This window comes from Chenopodium album, chromosome 19 (assembly GCF_948465745.1).
Source record: "Chenopodium album chromosome 19, dcCheAlbu1.1, whole genome shotgun sequence".
Lineage (NCBI taxonomy): Eukaryota > Viridiplantae > Streptophyta > Magnoliopsida > Caryophyllales > Amaranthaceae > Chenopodium > Chenopodium album.
In genome coordinates, this window is record NC_137852.1 from 9623159 (window position 1) to 9650807 (window position 27649).

Below are 27649 nucleotides of genomic sequence, written 5' to 3' on the forward strand. Positions count from 1 at the left end.
ATTCCATGGAAATTTACGAACTTGTCGCAATTAAGTTTAAGATGAAACTGTCTCACACTAATTAATTACACCGAAGTTATTTGAAATCATCTCACACTAGTTAAAATTGTACCGTAGTTGTCACTATCCCAGCTTTAAGTGTTGAGACAACAAGATGATAATAAGTTAATAACACGTCCTTGGTTTGAGATGGTGGGAGCAAGTGATTGATGTTGCTAAGATAAATTGTACGTATAAAGATTAAAGCACCCAAAAACGAGAAATCAAACACTTGCTATAAAGAGACAATCTTTGAAAGAGCCATATGTTCATATCGTAAGGTATCATCCTCTAGCTATGAATCCTATGAGTAGGACTTTGTTCAATAGGACCATAACTGAATTGGTAGGAAGACTAGGAACTGTTGTGCATATGCGATATATCCAAACCTGAGCTAAAAAATAAAAAAAATAATACAGATATTCAACAAAAATGAATACGAAAATACATGTTGGGGGTGCATTGTTGAACTGGTCAAGACTAACACTAACATTCTGCAAAAAAAAAGCCATCAACAGATCCAAGAATATACAACAGTTCCTCTGTTATTCATGGCTTTTCTTTGTTGGGGAAGTTAACAAATGATGCAAAGTGTTTGTATGAATTACAGCACTAGGGTTTGGATCCCTCGTTCGGACTGAATCAGGTTGCTTGGCACTAAAGCTCTTGTCCAACCCACGTCGCACAGGACGCTTCCCTGACCATGGAAGGAAACGCACCAACCGTGTTGAGCTCACCAACATAATCACGCCTATGATTATAAGCAACCTGCAGGTGGACATAACAATATTAATGGTCTAGTTTACAGAACTTGAACCAAAGCACCAAGAAAGACATTAAAATCTTCATAAAACAATTTCCCTCAGTTCAGAAGAAACTACTTCATACGAAGTATAATTTTTCTGTCTGTCAATTTTTTCACCAATGAAGTACTATAATTTATATTCAGAAAAAACAATCTAATATTGTATCAAAATACAGGTTCTTCGAATCTTCGTGGTACTTTTGCTGGAAATAATCCAATAGACAAAGTTTGACCTTGAAAAGTGAAAGGGACAATTAATCTCATTTAACAAAATCCACAGATACCAAAAGCAGTGGAAAGATTAGATAAGAAATAAAGTTTTTATCTTGAAGATCTTTATAGGACCAGTAAAGTGATTCTGGATGCTAAATGAATATGCATCCACTGTTTATCAAGCTAATCTTGTAACCAACGAGGTCAGGAAAGATTGTGTGTTTCTAAACAACACAATGGACATATTAACTTGAGAAAATACAAGACAAACACAAGCCATTTTGCAGACAGTCATACAATATGTTAAATTTGCAAAAGGAAGTCTCATCCATAATCCATGGTAATAGCAAAACAGTTTCATCTCAATTATTTGTTTTTCTCCATATCATGAGACATTGACCGAGACTTTGCTTACAAACTTACACATAGAATTATCACCAATACTGCTATATGATAGGCCTTAGAAGGTCTGCATACATAATTGTCTTACAACTTAGCTAGTCGATAGCTTCATGCTAAAATACAATCTTGTTTTAACTTTTAAGTGAAGGTGGCTGTCAAATGCAGCAAAAATTAATTTTCAGGAAGACACTGAAATAGATGGGACAAGGATACAGCCAGATTTCAACATAGTTGCAGCAATTGCATATAATTTTTCTATGGCTAGGATCAATACTTCGTATCAAAACCCAATAAAGCCATACTTGTTACTAACATATCACATACTAATAAATCATCAGAAAGGACAATAGAATTACCATCCAAGCAACAGCAAGAGACGGGCTCCTGGAGCAGCAGGCAAGTGCTCACCCAAAGCAAACATGCCAGCGAGTACACCAGTCACAATTGATGCTACAGCAGCACACGTGGAAACAACTATAGCCCTGCCATGTTTCAAACCCCTTGTCTGTTCAAAGAAATCAAACAGTGATTTCAGGAAGAAAAGCATCAACCAAAAGCAACATAAGGAAGTCTTCACAAATTCCCCATAAAAAATTCTTAACTTAATAGAGTATAGCTATGTCTGCTACACAAAATTCAATGTAATAGATTCATGCCAAACACATGCCATACAAGCACCATGACTACTTATTGAGATTATGAGGTGCTAAAGTCTAAAGAAAACTAAATAAAGCAGGTTCTATAAATAGTGAGAATAAATGAGGAACGTAATAAGGCATTGATACAAAATGATAATGATGTACCATGGATACCGGCAGTAATTAAAGCATATAAAAAAAATCTTGAACTTTGCAGACCAAATCTCATATACAACCTTCACTTAGTTACAAAAAGAACAAAGACTACATTTTTCTGTGAGATAAGGGAAACTAGACCCAAAGACACCCAAGTAAACATTGACAAGCAATTGCTACTTTTATCTGACAGTTCAATTTGAGAAAATACCTGGTAAACAAAACCTGTGCCACTGCAGCATACACTTATAGCTATACTAAGTGGAAGAAGCATCTTGGAAAAACCTTGCTCCAAAAATATAAACCCAAGCTTAGACACAACAGCCGCCATCCTGCAGTAATCTCAGGATCAGCATTTACTAGCAGCTCTTACACCGAGAAAATTATGTAAGCAGATTTTCACTTTTTATTATGCTTGAGGACACAGCAGAACTATACATTATAGAATTGAAAACCTTAAGGCAAACTAGGTTTAAAACACAAGTGTATCAGTGGAAAAACGCACAACAGAAAAGTCAAGCTCTGAAAACAATTATGAATTTCAGAGAGATCTTAGGTATACCCAAACAGAATGCCAGACTCCAGACCGTATATTATTTCTTCAACAACTTCAGATTGCATCTACAGAAGAAATTTGCAGAGATGACAGTCAAGAAAAATGCTCCTTTCAACAGAATAAACTCTAAGGTCAAACAGGAGGGCAATGAGAATTATGAGATTAATATAAAGATACCAATTCTTGTTCTCTTCGTTGCCTTCTGTAAATACGAAGCCACCCATTCAGGATTACCTACAAGCAAAATAGTCTCAGAATATATTGAGATATTTCGTGAACACATACATAAAATGTGCATAATATTTTGACGAATAAACTCTTCGCATAGAATTATAGAGGGACCAATATTGGCTTTGACCAGCAGCTAAGATGTAGAAACATGACTACGTGAGTGATTTGCGGCCCGAGCTGTGTGAATTTAGGGACCATGAACGTGAATACATCTTAAAGCAACACTTCCTAGTGTCCAAACAGAGACAAGTAAATTCTACAGAATGTTTATAACTTTATTCTAATTAAATCAACATTTTCTGTCAATTATATGGGCAAACCACAAGTGGAGCTTTGTTGGAGTTTCTCAGTACATAATCATATTGCAATTCTTCACCAACAAACCACTTAGGTATAAAATTTATCTAGACAAAACAGATATCACTTTCTGTTTAGAACATAGCCAATCATTCCATTAAAAGCTGAAAGAGACGGCAAATTTTCATCTCAAAAGTATGACAGACTAGTTAAAATGTCTCACAGAATATTCAGCTAAGATTCCTTATGAAGTTCTAGGCCAGCCAATTAGATTCCAGACGAAGGTCTAACGGAAAAACCTCTCTGCTATCACAGCAGTGACATTAAATAGAAGTGATCACCAAAATCCTGCTTGGACAGGTGCCTCCTTAGAATGACATCAACCAATGATGTAAATAGTAAGGTATGTGTAGTATGGTTGAAAGGCTTCATAATGAATAAGATACATATAGACAGACTTTGTTAAACCTATACCCTCAACATGTTAAGAAAATTAGGTCTTTATGGAATGCATTTCAACCTTTATAAATTTCATGAACCATTGCATACTTTGAAAGTAGCCACATTAGGCACTCTACAAAGTAGACATTATTTATTTCAGTTATAAAGCTGTAAATATGTCCAGGCAATATATGTACATCAATAGGCATGGCAGTCAACATCAGCTAGTGCACAGAGCAAGGTACCTACAAACAAGATCACAACAACAAATGCTAGCCAAGGAAGGTGGAAGATAGAGATAGGAGTAGCCTTCTGCTCCTCACCTCCAGCACCAATTCCTGCACTTACCCAAAAAAAAAAAAAAAAAATAAAAAATAAAAAAAAATTAGAAAACCAATGCCAAGAAAATAACTCCATGTACAAACACCAAAAGTACCATTAAGCACGTACTCACAAGATTCCAACCGTGGAGGATAACACTACGGCATTAGTGTTGTGTATTGAATACTTTGAAACAAACTAACACACAAACTAGATTCCTAAAAGCAGATGCTAAGCCCATAATATTTCTTTCGGTCTTACTCCAACATTGTGAATGATATTCTTGATACTCATATCTTTCTCTCGAATTTTCCATCTTAGATATTGAATTACATCAATATACTTCCTCCATTTTCTATTAGCCATTTCACGTTTCCCAATGCATTACTTTGGAGAATATCTTCAATTATATATTTTAGTATAAATTTACAAGAAATAGATATTTTCAAAATATGTACCAAGACAAATCTAATTAGATCCCACATGAATATATTTTTCTTTACATATAGATCACAAAAGATTGTTATAGGAGAGTGTGTGAATAGTGTAATGATCCGGATAGTGCAATTATAAAGAAATGGAAGAAGTAACAAGAACTAGCAGGTTCTTGAGTCTTGTGAAGGGCCAATATATGGTTATATCACAAATTTCTAGCCTGTGAGGCTGTGACCCCAACATTGTGAATGACATGTTCACCCTACTTTTCATAGGCACTTGAAACTAAATGAATTGTTCCCAAATTGCATCAAAGTATTAAATGAAACAGAAACACGACTTTTTTACAATGATGGAAACAAGAATGAGACTTCTGGCAGAAAATGAGTAATATCTTTTCTTTTTTTGTCCCAAAAATTTTTAAATCCTATTGGACAACTACCAATCAATTAAACCTTGACCGAGTCCTAATTCATTTTACATGTTATAGGAATATTCAGCTAGCAGCATAAACATATTAACTAGCACCAACTAACACAATATAAAAAATAAATAAATAAATAAATAATAAAAAAAAATATATATAATAATAATAATAATAATAATAATAATAATAATAATAAGATGACGGCACGATTATTGGAGACACTTTGGTGGTGGGGCAAGTTCTGCAGTTGATTATGGAGGAAGGACCTCGTTCTGGGTTATGTCTTAACGTGGAAAAAACTGAAGTTTTCTGCCTACGGAAGACCCTCGAAGCAAGCTGGTGGGTGTCTTTCCGCCTAATATTGCTCAACCTTTGCGTGGTGTTAGGTTGCTTGGAGGTCCCGCTAGTTCCGATTCTGGTTTCAGTGGTGAGCTTGTGATGCAGAGGGTGACCAAGACCATTGCCCTTATGGATAAGGTCGCTATGCTAGATGATCCTCAGTGTGAACTGTTGTTACTTAGGGCATGTACTGGAGTTTCAAAACTCTACTTTGCATTACGTACTTGTCCTCCTAGTACTTTTGAGGTAGCTCAGCGCACTTTTGATGGAGCTCTTCGATCTTCCTTGGAGCGTATTGTTACCGCTTCGGGGCCTGGGTTTGGTGATTGGCAGTGGCGGCTTGCCACCTTACCATTTGCGTTTGGAGGGCTTGGTGTTTATTCTGCAGGTGATGTTCGTCACTATGCTTTTCTTGCTTCTCGGTTGCAGTCTGCTGGGTTGCAGACACAACTTCTTCGGCATACTGGCATTGTTGGTCTTGGACGAGCCTTTGAGGATGCGTTGTGTCTGTTTAATGGAACAGTGGAGTCTGACATTTTGAGTAATCCGAGTGAGGTAGCTGCCCCTAAACTCATGAAGAAATTGGCAGATATGTATTTCACAAAGATTACCGCTTCTGCCGAATCTGCTTATTCTTTAACTCCTCGACAATCAGCATTGTGGAAATCACAGCAGGGTGATCACACCTCTGCTTGGCTTCGGGCGGTTCCTATTTCGGGGTTGGGTCAGACGATGAACGCCAAGACTTATCGCTATGTGTTGTCCTATCGGTTGGGTGTTCCATTGTTCTCTATCTCGACATCGTGCTCTGCTTGTTCGAGGGTTTTTGCTGGAGATATTTTCGGTGATCACGCGGTGTCTTGTGCTGGTATTGTGGGTATTAAACATCGGCATAATGTTGTTCGGGATACCCTTGTTGATGTTTGCTATCATTCTGGGATTTCAGCGAGAAAAGAGGTTGACATTGGGTTGGCCGGAGGGAACGACGAGGCCCTCAGACCTGCGGATGTGTTACTTTATTCATGGGATCGTGGTCGCGATGTCTGTGTTGTGTTGATTTGACAGGGTCTTCTCCTTTGACACAGTCAGGGCTATCTGACTTTATTCCTGGGCGGGTTGTGGCTGATGCTGCTCATCGGAAGCGGGTTAAGTATGAAGCTCGATGTCAGGAGATTGGATATGGTTTCATTCCCTTCTCCTTTTCTTCGCTTGGGGAATTAGAGAAGGAGGCTATTGCGTTACTGAAGCGGATTCAGAGGTTCTCGACGACACAAGACATTGGGGCTCGTGCTGCAGCTCATATCTTCACTAGGGTAGGATTTGCTATAGCTAGAGGAGTGGGGGCCAGATTGTATCTCGACTTCCCACTAATTTATTGTAGGTTGTATGACTTTTGTTTTTGAGATATAATAATAATAATAATAATAATAATAATAATAATAATAATAATAATAATAATAATAAATTCAATTCAATTCAATTCAATTCAATTTTTTTAAAAAGTATCACCTCAATCTAACAGCTAAAACTATCAGCTAGAGGAAAGTTAGCTGCCAATAGGCAACCATCTACAAACGATTTGAATGGTACGGAAATTCAACAATTTTCATAGTGTAACAACAATATCAATATATTATAGCTTTAACCCCAATGATGATCTCTCCTCTGCTCGTTAACCATGATCACTCCCAAAATTCCCTTATATAACTCTTCATATCATTCTTAACTGATTAACTCCTTTCATCTAAGTCATCGTTTGTCCGCTCTAGGCCTCCAGCTTCTTCTAAGATGCCCAAGATCCCAACCATCTACTTGCCAACTTTTCTAACCGGCACACTTCAGGTCTCACATGCCCAAACTAGCATAATCAGTTCTTCCTTACTTTATGCTCAATATTCGCAACTCGAACTTCCTCCTAATATCTTATCTCTAATGTGCTTTAAGGTGTTATCACACATTAATTTTGCTACTCCCATCTTCCTAGTATGACACTCCGTATTTCCTAAATGCCAATCGGGCTTAACTTTGTGGCGACATCTTGGTCAATTTCTCCATTCTTCAACATAATATTGTATTCCCTCAACTAATTTATTTTCTATTCAGTTACTATTATTATAGCTACGATATTTAAGAAAAGTTTGAAAGACGCTAGTGCGTGTAGGATAAAAGTAAGAAAAAAAATGTGCAAAAAGGCAAGTGGTGTAAGAAAAAGGTGAATAAAGTCAGAGAGAATGCATGATAAGGAATAACAATTGTGTGATAAAAAGGGTAAGATAATAATGGGTGATGCCTAAAATAAAATAAAGAAAAGTAAGTAGAACCAAAAAATAAAAAAGAACAAAACACAATGGAAAGAGAGTAGAACTAGACAAAATAGAAAGAGAGTAGAACAAAAAAGAACAAGACAAAATGGAAAGTGAGTAGAACAAAAAAAAAAAACATACGGAATACATAATCATAATCATTTCATATAATTGTAAAATAATTAAACTATTTTTGTAGACTATGATTTATTTTAAATACTAACTCTGGTTGGCTTGTCCTCTTTTCCTAGCACTAAAGGCTAATAAAATAAAAACATATCATCAATCTTCTGGAAATCTACTTTATCAGCAATCAAAATATTAGAACTCATATAATCTTAAGTCAACAATTAATTGCAGTCTGTTTGTCCAATCTCAGTGGGAAGCTCATAGCAAACTGGAATATGTAGGGTAAAGGTATATTTCTCCTCCCCCCAGCCGCACCTTTCAACTAAACATAAAGAAAGGTTCGCAATAGTATGTATGCTAAGAGTACAGCAATATACTAAACACTGATCAATATGCATTCCTTACTGCTTTAAACCTTCATATAAGCACTATTCTTCTATAAAGACATAGTCTCAAGACTCCAAAGTCCAAACACTACATAACTTGATCGCTATTTAGGTTCCAAGTTCCAAGTTCCAACTTAAAAAAAGTATCAATAATTTACAAACAAAGATGTTCAGCAAAGACAACTTCTACAGACTTACATTACCTATTGTGCCAATCCCAGCCAATGCAATTCCCATCCAATCTACAACATTCATTAGCTCCTTCAAATAAAAGTGCGAGAAAATGGAGAGTATAGCAAGCCCACATCCAGACACAGGTTGGATGACTGACACCTGAAATGGTTTAAAGCAATCAGAAAATCAAGTTGGTTTGAAAGGAATATATGCCAACTCAACACAGGCAAGATAATCTAGAAAAAAATACAGACCAAGAAGTTAAAGATTATAGCTGTTGCAAGCAGTATAATGCTGCTCCTGCTATAGTATACAATTATACACTCAGCAAGCAACAATAGTCAATAGATAATAGAAAAATCTGTTACTATCAAAAGATACAGGCCCATGCTTAAAGCAGCTAACATATAGGTGCTAGATATCAAGGTGACAATCACACTTCATTGAGTGAAGTTAAATATGAAAAAATGAAGAGTAAATCTCAATCAAATCATGAATTCCAGCTAACATTTTTCTAATTGCCCTGTACAGTTAGCCCTAATCTTTTCCATCAACTAAAAGAGCACACACCAATGACAGGATAAATATAATAAGTTCTATTTCTGTCACTAGGCGTATATATTTATAAAAGCATATTTATTTATAGGACGTTAACAAGAATAATACGGAGTATATTCAAACACATGGCAACTACTATAGTTAACAACTTACTGGAGCAAGAGATAATGCCCTCAACATCAAAAGTGCACCACCAATATCCATCAGAAAGCCCGATATCCAAGCTCTATTGAATGCATATGTCCTGATCACCTACAAACATAGATGACATTAAAGAATATTTTAAAACCAAAGAATACTAAACAATGACTACAAGAACAAATTCTTAAAACCCATCAGCTAACATCAGACATGGTAAGTTGTACGAGCAACTAAGGTGCTGGTTCCAAAAATAAAAGTTTATGTTCTTTGAGGTCCAAATAAGAGGGAAAGGGAGGTTAATTAAAACCCATTCCAATATCACAGGAAACAAGGAGAAATTGCAAGCCAAATGAAGCAACAATGATAATGCAAGTCAAAGGCCAGCTACTTGAGAAACTGTGTACATCAGGTTATACATAGGAAAGGAACTTAGAATAGAAGTAAAGAATTAAGCCAACAGAAGTTAAAACAATAAGAAATATGTGTAGAGTTGGCGGTACATGAAAGAGGACGTTGGGGCATAGGGATTGTCCTTACTCCTAAGTCCTAACTCCTTAGAAACAGAATCCTACCAACAGCATTAGCTTACACACAAACATGAGAGAAATTTTATTGCCCTCCCTCCCTTCTAATTCAACTACTCCCATATACCATCAATTATTTACCATCCATTACCCCTCGATCGATTCCCTCCATTCCAAGCATGCCCTTACAAGGATCAGATCAGCAGAGTTACCCAAACTTCAAGAGACCCAATTTTGGATCAAATGTGACTCCTCCTAGCACAAATTAGTTCAATCCTTAATCACTCAAACAATCCCCATAAACTCTTCATTAATCACAGTTCATAGAGCTATCTAATACAAGACACAAACAAATCAAACAAAAACACCCAATTTTTAACAATTAACAAGTTTACAAACAATAAACTCCTCAACAAAATCCAAAAAATCACAATACAAGATTCAAAACCCATGAAAAACCAAATCAATGTGAATCTAAAAGTGCAATAAAACTCAACCCACTACAGCAAAACAATCAATCATCCAAACCCACAAAATAATTCCCACAATAACAACTAAACAATTGAAAATCCAAAAGGGTACTTAGATCATGGTACAAGAAATCAAAAACTTTAACAACAAACCGAAAAGAGAAGGATTTTGATTTTCAAACCTTGAGCTTGAAAGAAAGAGGGGGTAGAATGAGGGTGCCTTTCTTTTGGAGGACTTTGCCGATGTTGTTGCCGGCCGTTGCCGCTAACGTAAGAAGCACGGCTTCCCACATCTGGTGATTGTAGTTGGGAGGGTGTTTTCTCTCTCCTCTGAAATTTACGAGTGTTCTTGCGCAAAATTCCTGTTCATCTTCATGATGAACAACATTTGTTCATCTTGAGGTTATAATTGGAAATTCCACATGTGCGACGTGCCACATGTACATGTTTTCTCCCGCTTACTTGTACACCTTTGCCACGACACATTCCTCCAGTTAGTACTGAAATATCACCCCGTTAAATAATTCTCCACTCACGGCGTTACCCTATAACGTTAGGGTCTGGTAGTATACTGATTGTTTATGCTTATTTTGTTGGACAATGTTATTGATTTTCCCGTTGTCAATTTCATTGTATATGGGTAGCTTAATGGAGGATGTACAAATGAGTAGATTATACTCAAATCTTGATTGCAATCGCTGGTTGTTTGCTAACTCTGTGAGTCCACCGACAATCGATCATCATCTCTAGTAGTTTGGATGGTTTATGCCCTCCTCCTCGTTTCCAGAGTACCGCTCAGCCACCACCACTCACCCTCGATCAAGGCTCACCGATCATCATTTCAAGTGGTGTAAATTGTAGTAAGATGACGATGATGTTCAAAAGTTATGCCGTTTAGTACTAATAGTCACTAACAGCGTAACGTGGTTAATTAAACGGTGAAAAACAGTTACTGCCACGTGTACTATTAGTCAGCATCTCTTCCAGCTCATTCATTTAACTGCCTTGTCATTTCGTTACGTGGACTACTCCACTGTTCCACTTATTTACAAAATGCCCCTAAGATAAACATATTTCGTTCATCTTGAAGATGAATGGGGGCCGACTCGTTCTTGTTGTGTCGTGTGAAGCTCGACACTGGTTTGACAATGGACGTGTCTTACAAATTCAATGTCATTTTTGTATTGTTTGTGATTTGTGATGTTGTAATGGCGTTTTCTTGTTATTTGTTAATGGTAAAGGTACCAGCTTCAGGCTTCTTCCTTTCCTTTTTCTTTTTCTACTCTAATAAGGGCTAATCGAAGAATTCAAACCGGCCTAATTACTCAAGTTGAACGTATTGGGGGTAAATCGGAGATTTTTAAGCCGGTTGAAGAACAATTTCTTCACCCAATCCAAACTTTTTAGCGAGCATATCAGTTGCACAAATACACTCACTTGGGTGGCTAGTTGTATGGGATGATAACGGCACAAATATGGATCGAGTAAATCGGGTCGGGTCTTGACATTTGGGTACTTCTAATATTGTCCTATTACGGCATTACCCATATCGGCCTACATCGTCAACCACGTGGAGACCTGCTTACGACCACGTGGACACTCATCGCCCACTTGACAAGACAACCTCGTGGATTGACATGTGGCACCAACTTGGGGATTTTTATAAATACCAATCATATTTCACTTCTAAGATATGATTTTCTTAACCTAAACACACTTAAGCCATCTTTTTTACTCATATCATCCAATTTGCTAACTTTAGTATTAGAGTGGTTATCATCGGACAAACCCTGAGGTCAACTAATTAATCTGCATTGATTGTATAGTTAGGCGATAAACCATTACCGGCCCAAATATAGGTAACCGAAGCAGATCTGAAATAGATATCATATTGATATCGTACACTTTTGTTAGTATACAAAGCTACATTTGTAGATCAATCCAATGCTTGTTCATTGCATAGAAGCTAAGCACCCGACAGTTGATGTAATTCATTAGTGAGTTAGATGTTTCTCTTTTTTTTTTATTATTATTATTATTTTTAATTTTAACGGAAAGAGTTAGATTTTTATGGAAAAGGAATCCATAATTTTTTGGTACATAATTGTATTCTCTAAGAAAATTTTGTCACAACTTCAAGAATAGGCAAAATTGTTCAAACTCAATGTAGCTTAATACATATTGCAAGTGATTAATATACATCTAGGGAGGAACCTTCAATGTGAGCTTACTTTCTGTTCCTCAATCAATGTCTTAGACGCCTAAAGTCTAATTGCTTTATTGCATACGAGTACATTATACATGTCTTGCTATGCATTCGACTGATCCGAGGTAATAAACTTATACATTCAATTCTCTTTAAGTAAACCATCTTTGTCACGTACTCTAGCTTGATAACGCCATCATCGAATTCTCCACAGTCCGTGTACAAGCACATTTGAAGCTAAACAAATAGAGGAAGACATGTTTATGCTACACACATCAGAGATGAAAGGTGGATCAAATTAGTCGTGACCAATGATATACGAAGTATATACCATGTACTACTATCACACACTTTTACAATAAACGTACAACTTAAATTTGTTTATGAGCCTACAATGAACAGCAAATCAGAAGAAGAATATTATTGAGACACCAACAACATTCCAAACCATATTGGACACAATGTATCTAATCAATAGGTCAACTCTATAGCATGTTGCCTGTATGCTACATGACAACCATCAACATAGGCATAATTATAAGTCGTACGAACTTGTAGGTTGTAGCCTTGTAGGGGATGCCCGGTTGGAGTATAGCACGCCATCACCTCTAAATTATACAAGATGATCCGATCCATTTAACTAGTAAATTATTAGTCATTTAGTGTATAAGTATACTTTGCAAATATCTCTAACTAATGAAGGGAGATTTTGGAACAAAAACCCTTTAGATCGAGTAACCTAATAAGAATCCACTCTCAAAGACGGGGTTTTAACCTTAGCTTCCTCGTCTCTATTGGAATAGGTTTCTCCCTCACAAATGTAAGATCTGCGATCACTTCTTTGTAAGGTTGTAACACATTCATTCTTAGGGATGATATTAAATTATTGATAAACGAGAATTCCATCATCAAGTTTGTCTAACCAGCAGTTCAACAAACTTGTGCACATAATATTTGCCTGAAATAATAGGGCACTACCAAATACCTTAAAACCTAGGAAGCTATGTTAAGAAATTTCATGTATGTATTACATCATGACACATTTTCTTGCAACTCCTCTATTGCAATTAAAGATACCATATTCTATCAGCATATCTTGAATGAAAATGAAATTAGTGTACGATATTATTATAAGATGTAGCATGTCCATTTTAGGGCGAATTACTTAATTAGATATGACACCATTCCTTGAATAAGTAAAAAATGGATGGCAAGATTAAAAATTCTTCATTCTACAGTATTTTTTGTTCTATACTTCTATCATATAGTACAATAAGATTTACCAGCTCCGAGTATTGTAAACACATGTCATGATGTCAATTAGCTTAATTGATTAAAAGTCAAGACATAATCACATAAATCAAATCTCATCTACACTATATCCTCTAAAACTAATGAACATGTTAGCAAAATTATGAATTCAACTACTAAAATGGCTAATCATATGTATAATGAATATGTTTAGATTTTACATCATGATATAAGAGGAAAAAAAAACACACACACACACATACACAATTTTTTGCATTATATAGGCAAACAACAAAATACAAAAATTTAAGATTAAAATGACAAAATTAATTAACAAAATTAAAAACTTACAACAAAAACAACCCAAATCATAATTAGTCACCAAAATCCATATAACAATTTCTCCTTTAACCAAGTGAAACTCCTCTTGAATGACCCTTTGACTTTCCCTTCAACAGTATAAGCTCTATAACTTGCAACCCTTTTCTTCCTCTTAAACTCTGGATCACTAAAGCACCAAACTTTCGAATTCGAAAACGTTTTCGATTTCTTCAGCTTATTATCAAACTGATTTTCATAAACATTATGATTGTTGTTATACATATCATCATTGTTGTGGTGATCTAAACTGTAACTTCTTCGATCATTCCAAGTATTCTTACCGCCACCGTGATAAAGATCAAGCTGCAGGTTATTCGTCGTTGGCCCGTACGATGTTCGGGTTTCGAATTCAGCAGCCATAGAAATTTCTGGGTTTTTGTTGTGTGGTTGGGAAGAAGAAGAAAACAGAGCATGAAGAGAGAGAAAAGTCTTTGTGTGTGTTTTTATTTGATGATCATGTTTTATGAAAGTTGGTTAGTGGGAAAAATAAGACTTAGTAGTATAAAAAAGCTAGCTAATTCCAGCATTTATGTGTTTTATTTTATGGGTTGGAAAAGATTTTATGTGTTAGTTTTTATGCAATTATTGTTATCACAATTTTTTTGTTTTTCTTTTGTGACTTGGTCAAAGAGTGGTGAAGAATTTGTGAGGGTATTGTTGGGACTTTAGACTTTGGGTGTAACATAAGACTAGAACTAAGAAAATGTTAGGCTTGTATTTATGATGATTTAGAAAGATTTGTGGAATTTGATCTGAATTAGAGTAATTGTTCTTTGGATTTTGGTGACCGATTGTAGTTTTTGATGGCCCGCTTTATTTGGTTGTTTATATGAGTGGTTTCTTTCATGAATAGACCTGATAAAACTGACCCGACTTGAATTGACTTGTGTCGAATGAGTCGATTTATTTCTAAAGTTTAACCAAGATGAAACACTTTGAAGATGATGTGAGCTAAAGTTGACTTGACCTATGATAATTGATAAAGCCATACCAAAAATTGACCCAAATTAAGGTAGCTTAAATTGATATGTCTTTCATAACAAATTCCATTCATGTCTTTCAAAGTAGTATGAAAATTGGTAAATAACCAGAAGATTCATAAAGAAGCTATGCAAATTATATCTTTTGATTGATAATATTTTTTTAAGCGGTTGTTAGACATAATATTTGGTTGTTATTTATCTTATATTTGGATATTGATAGATATAGTTTAGTGAAAGATAATTATCTTTTGTGTTTTAGAATATTGTGTAATTTATAGTCATTGTAGCAGACTGGAAGGGTTGTATATTGTGACCTATTTTGGAGAGATTGTTGAGTTAAACTAATTGGCAGTATAGACATATGCGTAGTCTACTTCATCAAAAGATTAATAATTTGCCAAATAAACTCAAACAACCATCTAGCAATGCAAAGAGATCTAAGCATAGATCGAAATTCACATAGTTTTCCTTACATATCTAGTGCATTAGCATGAACTTCTTTTTTGAAATTCTAATATCAAGGACATTTTATATATTTAACATACGAGGAGACCCCACATTAGAGGTGATCATTGGACGGGCCGGGGCTGGTCAGGTTTTTTGTGCCCAAACTCGTCCAAAATGGGCGGGCCGTTGGCTTTTTCGAGCCGGGGAAAAAATAAGTAAAATGCTTAAATACACATTTCAAAACTCGCAAAAAAAAAAAAAAAAAAAAAAAAAAATCGGACCGAAAAAACTGCCCAAATCGGGCCGGGCTAAATTTGATCAGGTCTAATCCTCACTAACATCTTGGCTACAGCAGTTGACTAGTTCTCCCACAATAAGCCTTCACCTTACCATAAAAATGAGGAGGTTGTGTCCATTATAACATAGTAATTGAGAGGATGGGAAAAAAATCTTTATATATTAAGGTTATAGCGTTATAGTGACCTTTGACTATTTGACCCTTTCCACATATAGTTACAATCAATACAACCTTTCCCCTTTAACCATAATTTGAACCAGATATGACGTAATTGATATAATAATCAATAACTCATTCACTACGAAATTGAAGCTTGTTGTCTCTGCCAGTCTATGAGCCCTTTCTTATCCATGTTAACTCATCCCGACACAAAATCATTACATTACATTACACATAAAATTTACCTGCCACACACCTTTAGCATGCCAACAAACCCTCATACGCATCAAAGCTGGAGCCTAGAGGTGATAAACCGGCCTAAATAAGGTTCAGATTTGGGCAACCTTAGAAACACATTTATTAGTTCCAAATCCATATCTAGCCCAATAAATCACGAAATGCCTAAACTTGACAAGGCCAACACTAATTTGTAGATTTTGGCACAAGATTTTATATAAAAGACCCGTCTAAACCCAACTTAATCACCTCTACATGAAAACAGACACGATCTTTACCCCTTTCTATAAATATGAGCAATAAATTACTATTGCTTATGAACAGTACTGTAGCTTAGGAACAGAGAATTTCCATTTTTGGCCCTGCAATTAAGTTCTCTGGTGGTTTGCATTTCCCAGTTTTCCTCTCATCTTCTTATTTTGCTTTCCCTTTTTCATTCATGTTGTTTTGATTCAGTCATCTAATATCTCCTCTCCTTTTGATTCACTCTCTCTCATCTGAAATTGAATTGTACCCAAAATTAATCTTCACTGCGTCTTCTTCAATTCAATGTTTACATGTATGTTAAGCCTTTTCCAATTTAGGAATTCCCAACTCTGCAAAAAAGTTGGGCTTGCTCTAAGTTATTTAAGTACTTCATGTACCTCTCCATTCAAGTATACTCTCAATTCTTCATTAAAGTAGCTTCTGATGGTGGACTTGATCCCTCTCGTTGTTAGTTTTCTTCTCTCTGATTTTGTTAATTTTCTTAATTTGTTTGTATTTATTGCGGTTTTCATGTTTTATTGTTGTGATTTGTTGAATTTATGACGGATTTAAATGGTAGTTGGGGATGTTGAGTTTTTTGTGTGTTAATTTGTAAAGGGTAATTTCTGGGCTGGATTTTTCGTCCATTGAAGCAGCTTCTAAGATAAGATGCTTGTTTTTATAATCATCGAAATCGTTTTCGGTCTAGGGTTTAATCGTTTATGTGAATTAGGATTCTTATTGGACTTGATTTGAAACTCAAAATTCCTAGATTGTAATCTGATTTGTTTCAATAGGATCAGGATTTTGAAAATAAGATAAAGATTTTGAATTGCTATGTTCTGTGAATAACATTATTTTAATTTATTTGTACCTTGTAAATCATTATGCTTGTAATAAGAGTGGTGCTTTCGAATTTGTGTATATTATTGAGCTAATTGTTGCATTTTTCATGAATTACTGTTTATTGCTAATTTTGGTGCTCATAACTTTTTGTGACTTTTCTAGGGTGGACCATAAATGGCATATTGCTCTTAGTGTTTCTACTCTTGTTGCCTTGTTGGGAGAGCAACTTAACCCTCTCTATGCCTCTCTTCTCAAGTTCTATATAACTCTTGGAATATTTTTAAATTTACAATTCATCAAACTCACAATAGGTGATTTATTCAAAGTTATAGTTGCATAGCTTAATGATTTATAAATATATTAGTGATTTCAATTATGTTAATGATTTTTTTACGGAAGACATTGACATCGAATAATTGAGTTAAATGTAGCTAATCATCGAAGTAGGCAATTATTTATACTCAATTTTTTTTTTTATGAATTAAAACCCCCTTTAATTAAATGAGCTTTTCTTTTATCTTTCCTTTTTTTTTTCTTTTTTTTTGTCATGTTGTCTATTTCATTATAAACTTAAAGAGTGGCAAAAGTTTATTGATTAAATAGTTTAATATGATACTCCCTCCGTCCCTAAATTACATTCCTCTTTGGAAATTTACACGGGAATTAAGGAGGAATGAGTTAGACAAATAACAATGATTTGATAATGCTATGGGAAGTACAAAGATAGATTAGTTATTACTCATGACATGTCATCAATCCTTTGCAAAAAAAAAAGGACCAATCACATGCTCCTAATTGAAAATTTTTAACCAATCATATTCATTGTAATTTGGGACAAGAATTATGAGTGAGATTAGGTAAGGATGAGTGAGAAAGCATTAAATATAAAACAAAAAAGAGAGTTGATTTACTAAAAAAAACTTACCAAAAATAGAAAGGAGGAATGTAATTTTGGAATACCAAAAATAGAAAGGATGAATGTAATTTAGGGACGGAGGGAGTAATTGATACTTCCTCTGTTTTTTTTAGTTGACACCTTTCTGTTATCACGCTTACCAACGCATGTTTTTAACGGTTAATAACTTCAATTATCAACATTATAAAATTATAAAAAGTGGATTTTAATAAAATATCTATAAAGACGATTCAAACAAGATTCCACATGAATATATTTTATCATATCTATAAACCGCAAAAGCGAGTCATTGTGTGAATAGTGTAAAAGTCAAACGGTGTCAACTAAAATAAACCGGAGGAAGTATGCTGTATGTACAGTGTACCCCCCTATTGAGCTTGCCACTATACCTTAACTTTATACAATTTGAGTACAGTGACAAGCCCAATAGGAGGTTATACTCATCATATGTTTATACTATTATTAGCAAAGCATTAATAAGCATTTTGACTTTAGCGGGACTGATGTCTTCTCGACTTTGGTTTTTATTAGAAAATTTCATCAATTTTCTAATTTGTATAGAATTGGGCATTCTTTTTATTCCTTGTTTGAATTTGTTCTAGGAGCCCCATTCAAATTTGGACCATGTATTCTATCTTGAAGAATTGTCTGGTTTATTTATTTTCTGTCACCCACTTACAATTATATGAGGTCTTGAAATATATTACCATTGCAATAATGAAACTTGTTATAAGTCTTGCCTCATTTTCTTGATCCTAGCATGGTTTGCAGTTTTTACTAGGAGACCCAGCCAGCTTAGTCCTTGATCTTATTTGTAATGAGGTCAATTTATTATGCTTATAAAAAATTGAAATGTGTTTTTTAAAGCTCTTGCTGTGTGGGATCTTGAACTATCTGCTCTATCGTATCAGGTTCTTAGTTTTCATAAGTAATCATTATAATTTGATTTGGGTTTCAATTATTTCTTGCAGCTGAGAAGGATACTATGATGGGTACGTGCTCACAACGAGAGCGATTTGAATTCAGCTAAGATGCCCCTGTAGATGACAAGGAAATTGAAGGTAAGTGGATACTCTTTGGTCAGGTAGACTTCAGGGACACATTGTAGTACATGAAAGATGATGACTCTGCATCTGGGTGCAGGCACTAAGGATTGAAACTGATAGTAAAAGTTCTCTGTAGTTCATTTTAACTTTTAAATGTTATCCTCAATTTCCTTCTACTCGGTACTACATATGTGCTTCCATGCATTTGATGTGATCATGTGAAGTTAAGTAAAACTAAGATTATACTCCCTTGCTACCTTTAGTTGTTGCTGCTGATGCGGCACTGGTCAAGCATATTGGTAAAAGCCTTCGGTTCAAATATTTAGAGGTACTCTACTCTTAAAAGTTAAAACGTAATCATAATTCTGTTGCTGTTTTTGGGTGGGCAAATCTTGTGTCTGAAAGCTGAACTCTAAATTTGACGTATAGCTGCTTACCTATTGAATATTGACCCATAACTCTACTTGTGTAATAGGGATGGTCATGGACTCATGTTAGCTTTAGTCATCTAAATTAAAATGCATATTTTTGTGTTTCTTGTTCTGTTTTAGGCTTAAATTTTGCCCCATTATCTCATCTTCTCCTTCAATACTATGTTGCATAATGTGCCTCCTGCAGTACTCCTTCGATTCTGGCGAGAACATTGATCTGAATGGCCTGATAGCGGCATTGTTGCTTATGCAGTAGCTGCTGTCAAAGCTGCTCCTTGTACCATACCAGTTGCTCATACTGGATGTGTTGGGGGTCAAGTCATTTTTCCTCTTGCACACACAATTGAAAATGAAGAAGCAAGAAAAATCTCTTATAATTTTTCTTTAATCTTGATTGAATTAATTTTTTTACAGCTGATATTGATAGTATAATCTGTTTCTGTGCAACAATTTATGGAGGTTGTTCGGCTTGAAAATCTCGGTCATTATCATGAAGACATGTTTATGTCGGGAGACATTTATGCTGCAAGTAAGCATATTCTTGATTTTGTACTCTGTTGCATTGTTTGGGGCATGCGCAGAACTTGTATTCACTACAATAGATGCATCTTTCTCTGATGATGCTCCTCTCCTTCCATCTGGTTTCTGTATCATTCCAATCAAATCTTCCAAGATGATTATTTTCTTGAAGTTAAGCTACTCATTTTCAATGATGTTTGTCTTGTTTTTGCTACCTTGACCTTGGCTTAAAATTAGTTGTGATATGGCAGGATGTTTCAAGTCCAAAATGTACTCTTGACCTTACATCTTCCCTTGAGGTTGGCGCAGCTGGAAATAAATCACTTGCTGATAACAGTGGTTCTGATGTGGGAAATCCGTGATGACTATAGCTTTTCAGTTTGCTTTCGAGATTCATCTCCAAGAGAGTGTTGCTACTATGGCACGACAGTAGGTTAGGAGTTTAATATCCTAGCATCTGCGCTGTCCCCTTCACGTTTTGGTGCTTTTAATGGTTCACCTTTATCCCCTGGAACTCCTGAAGCACAGACGCTTGATCGTTGGATTTGTCAAAGCTACAGGTTTTTTATCATCTTTTATCAAACAATCCAAATCTGAGTAACATAGCTTGTGACATGCAAATCTTCAACATGTTACTGATTATAGTTCATCTACTTTGACAGATTCTATCTAGGTGTTGAGTTGCTTAAACCCGGTAACGAGGGAGGAGAATCCATTCTTAAATCTCTTTGGAGCCATTCTGATGCCATTTGGTGCTGCACTTTAAAGGTTGACCATCTAATTTATGATAAATCATGTTTATGTTTAATACTACATTTGATTTTTATTAGTTGCAACTTAGGGGTATTATTTGTGAGATACAATATATTCCAGTGTTGCAAAAAAATAAAAAACAGAGGTAGTACATCTTATGTCTTAAAATTTTTCAGTGCACGACTTGTTCTTTCTTCTCTCTATTCTGGTCTATTCTCTACCTTTTCCCCGATATTTGCATACTTTTTCTGTATTTTGACGTATAGTTGCTTACCTAATGGAAGTTACTTGTCATTTTGAAGGCAAAGATTGAGGATAAAATCCAGAATGCTCATGATGAAGCCATGCTTAGAGTCCCATAATTTGGTCCATCATATGCATTGGAAAATGGAAAAGGGAGAGAGTGAGAACGAGAACGAGAATGGAAATGAAGAGACTACATATGATGAATTTCATAATCTTAAATTTGTAATAGATTATGTTTGATTAATTTTTAACTCCGTAAGAAATTTACTATATATGTTTGATTTAATTCGAGCATTTTTCCCTTTTTGTTTTTGAATTTTATTTCTACATTTGATTAATTAATCAAAATTGACCAAATTAATCAGGTTTTTATCAAGATGCAAATTTTCTTTCTTCTTTTTTGGTGTAGACTGTGTTTTTTGTTTTGGTGGTTTCGAGAATGGTAATGGAGTTAAGAGTGATTAAAATGCTGAACAATTCATCATGTTGAGGGCAGTATGTGTTAGTTCGAGTTCTTGAATAAATGTGATCTAATGTTTGTCCGGAACTATTAGTTTAAGTTTTCGAATAGATGTGAGCTTACGCTATTGTCTGGAACTATTAGTTTGAGTTTCTGAATTGATGTGATCTAATACTATGGTGTGGAATCATTAGTTCAGGTTATTGAATTGATGTAATTTTATCCTATTATGTGGAACTATTTGTTTGAGTTATTGAATTGATGTGATTTATTTCAAGAATGAACAAAATGAAATATCAAATTAAGGTTAGCAGCACAGCCTATGATGCAAAGTATGGTTGAAAGTGTTTTCTGAAAATTATATGTAAATATACACAAGTTCATTTAATTTTTTCAGGTTTAGTAGGGGATTGTAGCTAATTGAGCACTTTGTTTGATTACTAGATTGTTGAAACTATTAATACAACTTTGTGAAACAGCCGGTATTTGATTCTCTTTGGGTGCCATTCATTAAGGCAAGCACACCTCATTTGTTGTAAGATGTCACTCTCTCTTCCTTATGTTTCATATAAAACATAAAACTGAGATTCATACAAAATGAAAAACAAGATCTTTGTATGTAAATTTTAGAACATGATCTTCGTATATGTAAATTGAAAAAATAATCTAATATTGAGATTCATTCAAAAGTAGTGTATCACATGCATATGTTGCGAATACAAATTAGATTTTTTTTCTAAAAAAACCAATACAAATTAAACTTAAACTTATCTAACTATAACGAAGATATTCAAAATTATATCAACTTCATTGTTGTTTTTTTACAAAATTTTATCATTGATAGCAATAAAGAAATTACGATAACTTAAGGTAACGCTCGCAACGCGCGCGATGCCACAACTAGTATAACAAAACACGATACAAGTGTATACACAACAAAAGTTACAAAACCCATGCCCAACTCCACCAAACTTTCATAAAACAAGTAACACAACACATCAACCCATAAACAGACAATTAAAAACCCAAGAAGCATGAAGCCCAAACCTTCCAAATTTCCAAAACCCGACCCAAAAAGAAAGCAGGCCGGGTAAAAGCCCGAATGAAAGGACAAGTATAAGCAAAAGAAAGAATAGCAAAACCCTAATATAAATAGAATTGGAACATCGGCAATTGGTTGTCGTTCCTTGTTTCAAATATAAAAGCTTCCTTTTTTCTCTCTCCTTCACTCTCTTCAGATCCTGTTAGAGTTCCTATACGGCTCTAACCCTAGTTCTTCCTTCCGCTTTTCAATCTCTTTTTCGCTCTCTTTTTTCCCCCAATTTCAAGTAAGTTTTTCTCCTCTTTTTTTTGTTTATTTCATCTTTTAATCTTTTGTTAATTGCTGCTTAATTTTTTCGCCAATTTTTGTTATAGATTTAGTTGATTTATGTGGGGTAAATTGTGTTTTTGATTTTAATGCTTGGTTTGTTCTTTATTCTGCGTTTTTTGAGGTGATTAATGAAATAATGATGTTTAATTTGTAAACAAGATTGTTAATTTGGTGTTGTAATTGTGTTATCCTATAGTTTTTGTCTTCCCTGTTGTCGTTTGTTTAGATTTGATTATGATTTTAGGTTTTTGTGTTGAAAATTTGCTAATTTGATTATTAATGTTGTTAGCTGCATTATTTTTCGTCGTAGAATGCTACATATTTTGATGTACCCGTATTTGATCTATAATTTTTAAGGGAATAAGGGTTATTTTTGGATAAAAATTTCGAATCTTCCCGGTATAATTGTAAAGAGTTTGTGACGTTGGGTATTTTGTGAATTAATGTTAGAATTAGCGGCTGTTTATTGGTGTTTTTTTTTGTCAAAGAATTTGTCTTCGCCGCGTTTGATTTTTGGGATTCAATTGTGTTGTTACTGTGTTTATGCTTCGAGCGAGTTTGCAATGCGTAATTTGTGTTTGAGGAATCTGATCGTATGTTCATGATTATTGCAGTCATGGCAGGAGTTGCACCCGAAGGTTCTCAGTATGATGCTCGTCAGTACGACAACAAAATGAGTGAATTGTATGTTGTTCTGTTTGTCTGTTATAAGTAATAAGTTTTGTGAATTTCTTGGTATATTGATTTCTATCTTTCCTATGATGATGAAGGCTTTCCGAAGAAGGAAGTGATTTCTTTACTTCATATGATGAGGTTTATGAAAGCTTTGATAAGATGGGTTTGAAAGAGAACCTTCTCAGAGGAATCTATGCTTATGGTAAATTTAAGGACTTGATTACTTTGAGTTTAAATTATATGTTTACTTTGTCCTTTGGTTAATTTGTATTGATGTCTTCTGTCAGGTTTTGAGAAACCTTCTGCGATTCAACAAAGGGGAATTGTTCCCTTCTGTAAGGGTCTTGATGTGATCCAGCAAGCCCAATCTGGTACAGGAAAGACCGCCACTTTCTGCTCTGGGATCCTAGAGCAGCTGGATTACGAATTACTGGAATGCCAAGCTCTTGTGCTTGCTCCTACTAGGGAGCTTGCTCAACAAATTGAGAAGGTTATGAGGGCCCTTGGTGACTATTTGGGCGTGAAGGTACATGCTTGTGTTGGAGGAACCAGTGTTCGTGAGGATCAAAGAATCCTTGCTGCTGGGGTACACGTGGTTGTTGGTACCCCTGGCCGTGTCTTTGACATGTTGCGAAGACAATCACTTCGTGCCAATCAAATTAAGATGTTTGTTTTGGATGAAGCTGATGAAATGCTTTCTCGTGGTTTCAAGGATCAGGTATGCACGTTCATATTAAGTCTACATTCATTTGCCTTTGTGGTTTTTGCATTTCGTTGTTGACATAAGATGGTGCTGTATTAGCCATTTTGGCTCTGTGAAAGTTGAGATGTTGGGTTAAATTATGTCTGATAACCTGTGGTTAATTTTGTGTATTTTCCTAGTTTACAGTAGTTGTTCTAGATGTGGTGCATTACTTGTATGTTGAAATAGGTGATTTATGCCCTTTACTATTGCTGAATACGGATAGTTGCTTGGCTGGTCATCACTTTTGTGTGTAAGATAACTTGGCTAGAGTTTTAGGAAGAAGTAATCTGTGTGGCATCCTCTTAGGCTAGGTTTTGTAACTTTTTCAGTTGATACACTTGAATACCTCAATACAAGTGAATGTAGCTGCTTTTTTTGTCTTTGTGAGAAAGTCATGGTCTTTTTACTATTGCTTTTGTTACTTCATGATGATGTTTCTTGATTAAATTTATAGTTCCTGCTGTAGTTAATTTGTAGGAGAAACCATTTTTGTGGATTAGTGGAACTAATTTCCTATTGTGCTACAGATTTATGACATCTTCCAGCAACTACCACCTAAGATCCAAGTGGGTGTATTTTCTGCAACTATGCCCCCAGAGGCTCTTGAGATCACCAGGAAGTTCATGAACAAACCTGTGAGGATTCTTGTGAAGCGTGATGAGCTCACTCTTGAGGGTATCAAGCAGTTTTACGTGAATGTTGACAAGGAGGACTGGAAGCTTGATACTCTTTGTGATCTGTATGAAACCTTGGCGATTACCCAGAGTGTCATCTTCGTAAACACCAGGAGGAAGGTTGACTGGTTGACCGACCAGATGAGAGCCCGTGATCACACCGTTTCAGCCACTCATGGAGACATGGACCAGAACACTAGGGACATCATCATGAGGGAGTTCCGTTCTGGTTCCTCCCGTGTCCTCATTACCACCGATCTTCTTGCTCGTGGTATTGATGTGCAGCAAGTCTCCCTTGTGATCAATTATGATTTACCAACTCAGCCAGAGAACTACCTGCACAGGATAGGACGTAGTGGACGATTTGGAAGGAAGGGTGTTGCCATCAATTTTGTTACCAGTGACGATGACAAGATGCTCTTCGACATCCAGAAATTCTACAGTGTCACAGTTGAGGAGCTTCCTGCTAACGTTGCTGATCTTATCTGATGATCCGAGGGCTGATATTTTGTTTGTGTTTTTAGGGAAGGTGTTTTCTGTCCAATTAGTAAAGATTCCATTTGGACAACGTGGTGTTTATTGGATGATAATTATTTATCGGATGACAGTTCAAAGCTATCAGTTTTATTACTATGCGTTTCAAATTTTCTTCCTTTATTTGGGAACATCACTAACCACGCTGTGGGTGTCCCAGCTTAAATTTTTGTAGGAGACAAAGTTTAATGTACTTTTGTATTTTAGGTTAAGAAGAGTTTTTTTCACCTCTGGGCTAATTTGCTGATCTTTATTTTCGCTTGTTTTTATTTTTTCTGTCATCGACTTGTGTTTCTAGTCTCGCATAGTTGCTAGTTTGCTACTATGCTGTGATTCGGGTTCTACATAGAGGCTCTTTTTGGGCTATCTTCTTTGGTTAGAAATGATGCCTAAAGAACTCATTCTTGAGTCTTCCAATTATTACAATATCCTTACAATAACTTTAGTACGAAACTTTGCATTCAAATCGATCGAAGGGGTGACTAAGGGCTAAATCGATTTCCCTCTGAAGTTAAACTAGCAAATTTCAATAACCAATTGCAATAAGAAGGAATAATTGACATAATATTGAATACCACTTTAGGTCTATATGATGTTAGATTTGGTTTGTGAACTGACGTATAGTTGTTTTTTAAGGAGATTGTGAAACGGTGAACACTTTGCCAAGGTCATCTGTTCCTATCTTTAAAATATCAATAACAGATTCCTACCCCAAATGATGGGGTGCAATTTTGTAAGGATTTGAACACTAACAACCCGTGTCATACAAATTCTTAAATGAACCTGGTTCACACTAATTTATTGTGGACCACTAATATTAGAGAAATTATAGTTGTTTTATTATTAAAAAAAAGGTCACTATAATAAAAATAAGGTCACTATGTTGAAATAAAAGTCATTTTTGTAATATATAGCTATAACATGTTAATTTTTTAATGAAATATTTTATATACTGGTGAATATGAATTATAAAGGTCACTATGTTAATATTAGGGTTATAACTTCGTATTCAAGTTCACAAATCACAATAATATTAAACGTTATACAAGTTTTAATAAAGGTTACTATGTTAAAAATAAGGTTATTATGTTAAAAATAAGGGTCACTATGTTCAATATAATCTCAGTTGCGTGTTTATAAATTTCGGGTCCATAATAATATTATTGTGGACCAGGTTCACACAAGTCTTTCTGCCTTTGTCAAACCCCACTTCTTAGTTGTGCTATCTTATGAGAGAATTCCTTGTAACTTTTTTTTTTTTTTTTTTTAATTTTTATTTTGATGGAAGTAACTGAACAAAAAGGAATTATTTAAACAAAAATAATAATAATAATACATAACCCCATTGAAACTCTAAGTGCATAGTTTAGACGAAGAACACTTTATTAAGGCTACCCACCTATCTATCTATACTATCTATTAAAAGGCGTTTCATTTAAAGGAACGGTGCCACGTGACACTTTTCAACGTAGATGAAACCATGTCACAATGCCATTTTATTATTCAAAGTGCATGCGACACATAAGCTTGCAAGTTCATTTAACAAAATAAATAAATTATGGTTTGATCTAGATTCGAACCCACGACCTCCAACAAATAAAGATTATACACTTACCATCTCAACCAACTTTTATTAGTGTTTTAAATTTCACATAATTAACATTATATATTCCTTTCAAATTAGAGGTTATCTAATTTATTTATTTTTCACAAGATTAGAATATAAATACATATGAGGTAAAAAAACCGTAACATCCGAAGCAAAGCCCGAATCATACTCAGTTGAACATAATTATCAAATTAAAAAAGTTCGATGTACAAAATAGCATTTCGGGACATCGCCCGGACACACACTAGTTGTAGATGGAAAAGAAGTCCTTTAATGTTGCATCTATAAGCTTCTTTTGTAAAAATTATTAAAGTTTTAGTATATGTTTTTTTATTTAAATAAATTGCCTTTATTATTATTATTATTATTATTATTATTTTTATTTATTTATTTTTAATTGAAATGTTTGGTCTTAACCAATGTATAACTATACTACTAATATCTTCTAGTAATAAATATTACTGTAGTAAAAATAAAATAAAAATTAATACGAGTAATTAAAAGTATACATAGAGGCGCACTTAATGAAAGACGATGAAGGTAATATGTGTAATTATTATAAAATTCTAAATATTACAATTAAAAAGGAGCAACAACAAAAAAAAAAAAAAAAAAAAAAAAAAAGTATAA

The 27649-nt window shown here is 34.8% G+C and overlaps 3 protein-coding genes across 3 annotated transcripts; 1 reads left to right on the plus strand and 2 right to left on the minus strand.

The window, feature by feature from the left end:
• Positions 1-259: 259 nt before the first annotated feature.
• LOC145595910 (putative magnesium transporter NIPA9) lies at positions 260-10361 on the minus strand. The gene is made up of 9 exons (XM_081652340.1): positions 10168-10361; positions 9004-9102; positions 8322-8451; positions 4028-4116; positions 2987-3043; positions 2816-2874; positions 2465-2585; positions 1816-1964; positions 260-807 (listed from the first exon to the last, which is right to left on the minus strand). Exons 1-9 carry the CDS (start codon positions 10276-10278, stop codon positions 585-587), a joined length of 1038 nt encoding a protein of 345 aa, XP_081508466.1. The 5' UTR covers positions 10279-10361; the 3' UTR covers positions 260-584.
• Positions 10362-13820: 3459 nt separating this feature from the next.
• LOC145593977 (uncharacterized) lies at positions 13821-14183 on the minus strand. Its single transcript, XM_081650331.1, has one exon. It carries the CDS (start codon positions 14181-14183, stop codon positions 13821-13823), a length of 363 nt encoding a protein of 120 aa, XP_081506457.1.
• An 8404-nt stretch (positions 14184-22587) lies between these two features.
• On the plus strand, positions 22588-25646 carry LOC145595912 (eukaryotic initiation factor 4A-9-like). The gene is made up of 5 exons (XM_081652345.1): positions 22588-22738; positions 23397-23466; positions 23553-23659; positions 23745-24175; positions 24730-25646. Exons 2-5 carry the CDS (start codon positions 23399-23401, stop codon positions 25363-25365), a joined length of 1242 nt encoding a protein of 413 aa, XP_081508471.1. The 5' UTR covers positions 22588-22738; positions 23397-23398; the 3' UTR covers positions 25366-25646.
• Positions 25647-27649: the final 2003 nt, after the last annotated feature.

What these genes read in the sequence shown, in the direction of transcription:
- LOC145595910 (XM_081652340.1), bottom strand. Translation starts at nt 10,278, where the DNA reads ATGTGGGAAGCCGTGCTTCTTACGTTAGCGGCAACGGCCGGCAACAAC. An exon ending in CTCTTTCTTTCAAGCTCAAG is followed by an intron (nt 9,103 to 10,167) that starts GTTTGAAAATCA and finishes CTATGTTTGTAG; the next exon opens with GTGATCAGGACATATGCATT. An exon ending in TTGTTGTTGTGATCTTGTTT is followed by an intron (nt 3,044 to 4,027) that starts GTAGGTACCTTG and finishes TTTTGCTTGTAG; the next exon opens with GTAATCCTGAATGGGTGGCT.
- LOC145593977 (XM_081650331.1), bottom strand. Translation starts at nt 14,183, where the DNA reads ATGGCTGCTGAATTCGAAACCCGAACATCGTACGGGCCAACGACGAAT.
- LOC145595912 (XM_081652345.1), top strand. Translation starts at nt 23,399, where the DNA reads ATGGCAGGAGTTGCACCCGAAGGTTCTCAGTATGATGCTCGTCAGTAC. An exon ending in CAGAGGAATCTATGCTTATG is followed by an intron (nt 23,660 to 23,744) that starts GTAAATTTAAGG and finishes GTCTTCTGTCAG; the next exon opens with GTTTTGAGAAACCTTCTGCG. An exon ending in CTCGTGGTTTCAAGGATCAG is followed by an intron (nt 24,176 to 24,729) that starts GTATGCACGTTC and finishes ATTGTGCTACAG; the next exon opens with ATTTATGACATCTTCCAGCA.